The sequence below is a fragment of the Apaloderma vittatum genome, unplaced genomic scaffold, assembly GCF_000703405.1.
Source record: "Apaloderma vittatum isolate BGI_N311 unplaced genomic scaffold, ASM70340v1 scaffold12474, whole genome shotgun sequence".
NCBI lineage: Eukaryota > Metazoa > Chordata > Aves > Trogoniformes > Trogonidae > Apaloderma > Apaloderma vittatum.
This window is the reverse complement of record NW_009711001.1, coordinates 1-7703: the sequence shown is the minus strand read 5'-3', so window position 1 is coordinate 7703 and position 7703 is coordinate 1. Positions and strand designations below refer to the sequence as shown.

Below are 7703 nucleotides of genomic sequence, written 5' to 3'. Positions count from 1 at the left end.
GTAGCCGAGATGGGACGCTGGAGGGGAGAGGCTGGAGTTGTCCAAGTGGAGCAGCAGCTGTGTAAAATAACTTCAGCGACTGTTTTGGGTGGAGGTGAGGGGGGTGTGTGTGTGTGCCTTTGTGTGTGTTTCTGAAATCTGAAAGAAGCCGTGTTGGGTTTTTTTGTTTGTTTCTTCTCTAATTTTAAAGCTGCTAAGTACGTGTATGTGCACCAGAGCTTCCTGCTCCCTCTTGGAGAAGCAATAAACACAGTCGCTCTGTAACAGAGTCCCGTGCAAGCAGCAAAGAAAATGGTTTGTTCTCCTCTTTCCATGTGTAGTGCTTCATCCCTGCGGGGTTCCTGTGGGTGGGGCGGGTGGCCCGTGGAGCCCGTGGTTCAGGTAGGTTCTTCTGTGTGTGCAAAGCTCATCTGCTTCCCCTCTTTTCTCTCCTTTTCCCCTGTTAGGACCTGCTCAGAGCTGCCCTGAAACATGGGGCTGCCTTCTGATGGGGATCCCTAGGGTGTGAGACGCTCTCTGCCAGAGCCTACCAATGTTTTTACAGGCTTAAAAAACCCCACAAGGCTTTAATACCCTCTGTTAGGGCTGGAGAGGGTTGTGTTATTTCTGTGAAATGAAGGTGTGATGAGCCGTGGTTCTTTCATAGGAACGATTTCAAAGTGTTTGGAAGGAGGAGTTGGGCCGTATGGGGCTGGGAGCAACCCAGCCACTGCGTCTTCACGCTTCTCAGCACCCAGCTCAGTACCTTCCTCTTCGTAAGAGTTTTCATCCGTGCCGGGGTGGCCAGACCCTGGCCCCACGGCACTATCGGGCACTGTTTTGCCCCAGTGGGAGGGTGATGTACAGCAACATGTGACTTTGCTGTCTTTAAGGCCCAGGGGTTGTGGGTTCAGCTTCACACCCATGACGTGTCTGGCTGTGGAGTTACGCTCGCATGCTGCGTAGTGACAGAGCAAATTTCATGTGTGCTCATCGTGAAGAGCACTTTGGGACCTTGACTGTGTTGGACACTTACGTGTATTTGGCTGATAAACCAGAATTTTTCCTTATCCCACTGACAAACCGGAATCTTTCCCATCCCAAATACTTGTACACGTGCTGCTGTTGTGGAATCCTTGCCACCTGCGACATCGCGCCTGTCCCATTACCATCCCGGTGGAAAGCCAGATGTCACACCGACCTGGCAGGCCAATAAAGCACAGCAGAACCAACAGCAAAACGCGCCCCGTTGTTTCTCCTTTCTTCCCCAGGTGTGTGCACCTCAGGCTGGTTCCTCTCCAAGTAGGGTGATACCGTAGCAGGTTGTCTGGGGGTCCCTCCGTGCCGCAGGTGACTCGAAGGTTGGGACTCAGCTGCAGAACATGATTTCCTTGGTTCTGTTTTTCTGGAGCAAAGCTTCCTCCTCCATCCCTGTTGGAGAACCACTGCTTGGCCAAACTGCAGCTCGATGCCAGTGCTGACCGAGGGGTCACTGTGGGTCCTTTGCCTTGGAAGATAATGTGCTCCACAGTTGTGAGCCTCCCAGTGCTGGGTTGCTTCCATGGCTGAACTTCTCTTGAATGCCAGATTTATATGTAAAAAAATGTTCATAGTTGGTTTTTTGTTTTTTCCTTCTCCCCCCTCAAAGTTCCTAGTTGGGTGAGACTCTTGGTGGAGTCCTTCTGTTGGGCTGCGTTGCTGTAAAGGTGTCCTGGGAGTTCTGGCTGATGGAGCAGCTTCTTAGTTTTTTGCATTTTTTAAAATAAGACAGAGGTTACTGAAGAAATAACCTTTGTAGTCCTTCCCTGGGCCATCGGCAGCGCGAAGGAAAGCCTGTCCAGAGCTGCCTCCAGGTGTTCGGTCAGTTCAGAACTGCTGCCAGAGGCAGATCTGGCAGGTTTCAAACTCTTCCTTCCCCACCTCTACCTCCAAAAAATAACTTGTGAGGACGTGTCAGGAATCTCCAGACGTAGAGGGTGAGTGCATCTCCCTTTCCCCCAGCAGTGGGCACCTTGCCACCCTCTCACATAGAGTTTCATGCAGGCTTTCCTGCGCAATCTCAGGCAAGCTGCTCATCTTGGCCACTGTGCCTGGGGCAAGAGGGTTGGGAGAGGAGTTGTCCTGTTTCATCCTTCTCTGGGTAAACGCTGGCTGTAGGGAGCGCGTAGTCTGAGGTAAGTCAGAGGAGAGCACGGAGAGGGGAGTCCGTGTAAGGCAGAGCCCGTGCAGAGCCCTTGTGGAGTGTTCTTCCTTCTCTGTGGCCGCGCGCAGCTCTGGGTGAGTACCGGCGAGGAGGAGTAGTGGTGCCTTCTGAGCAAAGGGCCGTTGGACTGGCCCATAAAATGTCAGCGTAACAAAAAGGCAGGTGGGGAAAAAAAGGTCAAGGTGCGAGACCGAGGGGCGCATGAGCCACAGAAACAGCAGCTCTGCCCGAAGCGATCGGAGAGGTGGCAAGTGGCTGAACCTGGGGCCGGTTCCCGAGTCCTAACCGCGTTCTTCACCCCTTCTCTTTTCACCCTCCAGGCGCCTCAGAGCAAAAAGCCCCTGCTGAAGAAAGGGTCAGTGCTAGGCAGTCACCTGCTGGACGACAAGCCGGTCAAACGGTTAGACGGGCGTCTGTGTTGTGTTCGTGGTGTCAGTCCGTCCCCCGTCGAGTCCCCTCCTGTCAGTCGAGCTGTGTCCCTGTCGTCCAGTTCTCCCGCCTCAGTGCTGGCTGGTTTGGGGAGCACAGTGCGGGGAAATGCAGCTTGAGCGTGGCTCTCGGCGTCAGGCTGTGCTGGCCTGGTGTGAAGCCGAGGGTGCCACTGGCTAATTCCCACGGTGGGGTGGCCCGCTTTGACGTGCAGCAATGGGGAAACAACCCTAAATGCTGTCAGAAGCTGTGGGGGTGTTTGTGGGGTCACGAAGGCTGCCTCAGGCAGCTCTGTTCACGGGACTGGATCACCTCCCAAGCGTGGCAGTTCCTTCTCAGGCAGAAATTCCGGCCACTGGCACCTTGTGCCCACATCCTGGGGTGTGGAGACACAGGGCAGGCCAGCACCAACCTGGCTTGGAGCCAGATCTCCCTGGCAACTGCTGGCCCCAAACAGGTTCTAAGGGTGGGATGCTTCCCTGGTTCCTCCCAGGTCTCTGCAGAAGGTTCCCCTGCTCCCGAGTTTCTCCTAGTGCCAACCAGAGACATAGATCTTGGGCTCAGTGTCCCAGTTTCAACTCGCCCTTAAGGCCTGTAATTCCAACATTTGAGAATTGAGCTTCAGGCTCGTGGACGGTTGGAAAACCAGGTGGAACAGGGCTGATTCTTGAGCCCAGGCTGCTCGGAGAGGTCCGAGGCAGAGCTCTTGTGTGGCGATGTGACTCACAGATACACTGTCCGTGGGATCAGACAACTGAGGTCTCCCATCCTCTTCCTCAAGCTGCTTCTCACAAAGATCCTGTGAACCACTGCTGGCATAAACCTCCCAGAAAGGCTTAAGAGGTGGAGAAGTCCAGCAGCGAGGGCAGTGTGAGAAGGGGAGAAGTTATTTGTTGGTCCTGTCTCTGTCCCAGTGCTGTGTCACAGCACATTGCTTGAGAAACAGGAATAAAATCCCTTAGATCTGGAGTCCCTCTTCAAGAAAGCTTTGTGATTTTCCCTTTTTCCCCCCCTCTGAAGAGGCTTTTTGAGTGTCAGTCTCCCATTGCCATGGCTCCTGCCAGCCCTGGGAGATGAGGTCGTTCCCCTGAGCCTTGAAGATGTGACTGTTCCACGGGGAGAGGTTCCAGCTGGCCTGGCTCTGGGCTGGCATTTGGGGCAGATGCAGCGAGGACAACCAGGAATGGGAGCTCCCTGTCACAGATAAAGCATAGACACGGCAGGAGGGCAATGTTGCAGCCCCGATGAGGGCTGCTCGCAGGAGTGGGAGAGGAGAGTTGTTGCCTTGATTCCTGCCCTAGTAGCAAGGAAAAAATTTTGCAAAGAGGTGGGATGTGCTGCCTCCGAAGAGCTTGACTGGAGGCAGCCTCTGCTCTCTCTGATTTGCTTCCAAATGCAGTCTGTTGGCTAGCAGAGATTTCTGTGGCGGATAAAGTCCTTCTGTTGAGTTCTGAGCCTTCTCGCTCCCTTCGTCTGGTTCTTGAACCGTGGAAAGCCAAGGCTGAGCTAAGAGACGCTGCTGTGCTCCTCAGCAACGGTTCCAGGAGTTGAAATCGGGTTATTCTAGCTGTTCTTCTGAAGACTGTTCCTCCACTTACCATGTCAGCTCTTCCCCCAGGGAATGAAGTGCGCCAGCCTGCTCTTGTGTTGGCACAGTTGGTGCCAAACCTATTCCCACCACTGCAGCTTGGGCGGGGGTCTTGGGGGGGTTTCTTGCTGGTGAGCATGGCCAGTTGGAATCTTTAAAAATTCACATTTTCCATGTCCTTGCTCTCTTACCTCGGGCCAGGCGTGTGGGTGAGCCAGAGCAGAGCCAACATCAGGCAAAGCGGCGCTGGCGTGAGCGTGTTCGCTGCCGTTCGCACGCCTCTGGCAGGGTTCTGCCACCTGAAGTGGGAAAAACTCAGTCTCGGCAGCGTTTGGAAGTGTTTGGTTGCTCCTGGGGACCATCAGCTGGCCTTCACCCTGCCGTCTGCGGTCAACCCCCTTTTTGCTCACGTCGAAACCTTTGTTACTTCTTTGTGCGTTGTATTCGCTTCACAAAAATAGAGGGGGGGTGATCGGCGCTCCTTTTCTCTAAAACCAAATGTATTTCCTGTGCTTTGCCTCATTTCTCAGTACCGGGGGAGGCAAAGAATCCTTGAAAAATCCGGAAGGTGGGAATTTTCTATTTAAAATTAGTGAAATCTGTCGGCAGGTATGAGCACAGCTGCCTCCCTCTCCCTCAGCTGCAGGGCGTAAGGGGCGTGTATGTATGAAGTCGAGTTCCCGCAAGCGCTGCACTAACTGGCTCACGTTGTTTGTCTTGGGAATTTGCGACCTCCTCCTCTTCCCCTCACCCCCTCCCCTCCCACCCTGTTTGTGGTGCCCGCGGGCTTTCCTGCAGACAACTGGCCTTGGCGGACCTTGCCTTCGCCTTCCCGGTGGATGTGGCGGCAGACGAACCCAACCGAAAGACCTGTAAATACTTCCTGGCAAACGAGACGTGGCTGAAGGCAGGAGAAGGCGGTGGCACGAACCTTGGAGAGACGAGCGGGGACAAGGAGAGGTGGTCATCGGCAGCAGGGGCCGAGTGCCTGAAGATGACGGAGTGCCTTAAGATGACGTTGAAGGGCGACGCCGGCTGTAGACAAAATGCAGATGGATTAGCCGGTGCTCGGTTGCCTCCTAGAGGACAGCCCGTTGGCACCGAAACCAGGGTGAGTCTAACAACTCGGGGTTCTTCCTCAAATACCTGCCACCAGGGGCTTGAGGGTTTCCTGACTCTCTTCCCATCTAACTCCAGCTCCATAGGTTTGTGGTGCAGGGGTCCAGTGCCTAAACCAAAGCACAGCCTGTCGAAACCGCGTCCCTTTCTTCCATCGTAGCTCCAGGCACTGGAACCAGCCAGCTGCTCCCCAGATCGCATCTTTAAAGTGGTCTTTGTAGGGAACTCTGGCGTCGGGAAGAGTTCCTTCATCCACCGCTTCTGCTACGACAGGTTCTTGGCTGAGCTCAACGCAACCATCGGTAGGTAATGGGGTTCCTGACTAAAACGTGTGGGAGGGTCAGGCGGGACATGTGCTTTTTGCTCATATTTCATCCCAACTAAAGGTAAAGATGGTCCCTCTCCCAGTTTTGAATAAATCTTGCAATTTCCCTGAGCTACCTAGCGTTGGTCCTGGCTAGCTGCTCTATCCCCGTCCTACCTTGTGACCAGTGGTACCTCCCTGACAGGTATTGATTACCAGGTGAAGACTCTGATGGTGGATAACACCCAGGTTGCTTTACAGCTGTGGGACACAGCTGGACAAGAAAGGTAAGCAATTTCTAAGAGGATGCGCTACTGCAGGCCTGGTGGGAATGTACTGGTGGTGTACTCCTGGTGGGAGTGTCTACTGGAAAGCAAACGATTTCTTCCAAAATCAAGCTTCGTGATGAAGAACTAGTGGGTTTTTCTGAGGGGACTGCTGTGGTTATTTTAGCGCTGAGGCTGAGCAGCGAGGGGAATTGTTAGGACATGAAACGTGGCGTTTTACTGAGGCCACGTTGTGTTAAGAGGCCGAATTCCAGATGCTGTCTCTGCAGAAGGACCTTTAGGGTAGGCCCCTGGGGTATTAGCAGGTCTTAGACGTGGCCTTGCATGAGAGGACTTGGCTCAACGCTGATGCTGAATTGGAGACCTGGGAGGAAGCAAAAGTTGTTCTTCCTTCTGGAGAAATACGAATTCCTTCTGACTGGAGGTTTCCAACTGTGAGTATCCTATGGAAGAGATGGCCCTGTGACAAACTGCTTACAGATTGTAAAGTCTGGATTTAGGCTGTGGGGTTTGTTGGGTTTGTTTTTTTTTATTGTTGGAATTTATTCCCAAAATACAACGAACTGGTGCTGACGGGACAACGCAGATGCCTGGCAGGGGGTTTTCCTGGAAATTGCGTCTGACCATTGGTTTTATGTATGATGGCATTTGCTTTATGGATTCAAAACTGGAGACAGACGGTATTGATGCCGAGATCTTAATTGCTGTTTTGGCAGCACCGGGGCAGACATTCCGCATGCCTCGTTTGTGCTGCGGTCCAGCTTAGTCTGCAGATTCTTCCAGGCTCTAGAGAAAGGTCGTGGTTTGGTTTTTTTTTGCTGTTGTGGAAGCGATTCCTTACTTCTGTCTTGTTGCCCTGCCTTGAAACTTCTCTGGTTGCTTTTAAGAGTAAGGGACCAGAGCTGTGCTCGGTATCCACCATGTGCATTAACTGGGGAGTTGTGGAGCAGCACCATCGTGGGTTTGATGTTTCCTGTCAATTCTGGCAGGTTGAGTCATGGACACTGTCAACTTGTACAGGTGGCACCATCCCTAGATATAAGGAAGAATTTTTTTACGCTGAGGGTGGTGAGACACCAGCACAGGTTGCCCAGAGAGGTGGCAGAAGCCCCATCCCTGGAGACATTCAAGGACAGGTTGGACAGGGCTCTGAGCAACCTGGTCTAGTAGGAAGTGGAATGAGCTGACCTCTGAAGGTCCCTTCCAACCCTTTCTGTGATTCTGTTTCTCATCACGACCCAGACGTGGTTCTAACAGTGCCTTTGGTTTCCTTCGGGCTCAGGTTTCGGAGCATCACCAAGCAGTATTTCCGGAAGGCTGACGGGATCCTGGTGATGTACGACATCACGGCCGAGTGCTCCTTCACAGCGGTGCGCAACTGGATGAGCAGTGTCCAGGTGAGAGCGGGGCCTTGGCTGCCTAACGCTGGTGCCTCTTGCCTGGAAGTGTTCAAGGCCAGGCTGGAGGAGGCTTGGAGCAGCCTGGTCTGGCAGGAGGTTGGGAGCAGCCTGGTCTGGGGGGAGGTGCCCCTGCCCGTGGCAGGGGGGATGGCATGAGATGATCTTGAAGGTCCCTTCCAACTCAGACCATTTTATAATTCTATGCTGCTGCTGCCGTGCTCCAAATCAGCTCCAACAGTGTGTCTGGGAGCGACTGTGGAGAAAATACAACGAAGGGCCCATGGCTTGAGATAAGGACAGGGAGATCATCCGCATCTACCGTCCTGGGGAAATTAGTAAAACTTATTTAAGAACAAATCAGACAAGAGTAGCGAGAAATAAAAACAGATCTTAA

At 53.3% G+C, this 7703-nt stretch overlaps 1 protein-coding gene across 1 annotated transcript in view; it reads left to right on the top strand.

The window, feature by feature from the left end:
- The window catches only part of LOC104272482 (EF-hand calcium-binding domain-containing protein 4A-like), a gene marked incomplete at its 3' end in the record, with an annotated part of 17399 nt that extends 10093 nt beyond the window's left edge, over window positions 1-7306 (top strand). The window contains exons 10-14 of the mRNA XM_009867497.1: window positions 2503-2582; window positions 4998-5310; window positions 5479-5620; window positions 5828-5909; window positions 7192-7306. Coding sequence (XP_009865799.1) covers window positions 2503-2582; window positions 4998-5310; window positions 5479-5620; window positions 5828-5909; window positions 7192-7306 — 732 coding nt within the window. The remainder of the gene's footprint in view (window positions 1-2502; window positions 2583-4997; window positions 5311-5478; window positions 5621-5827; window positions 5910-7191) is intronic.
- Between the last annotated feature and the right edge of the window lie 397 nt (window positions 7307-7703).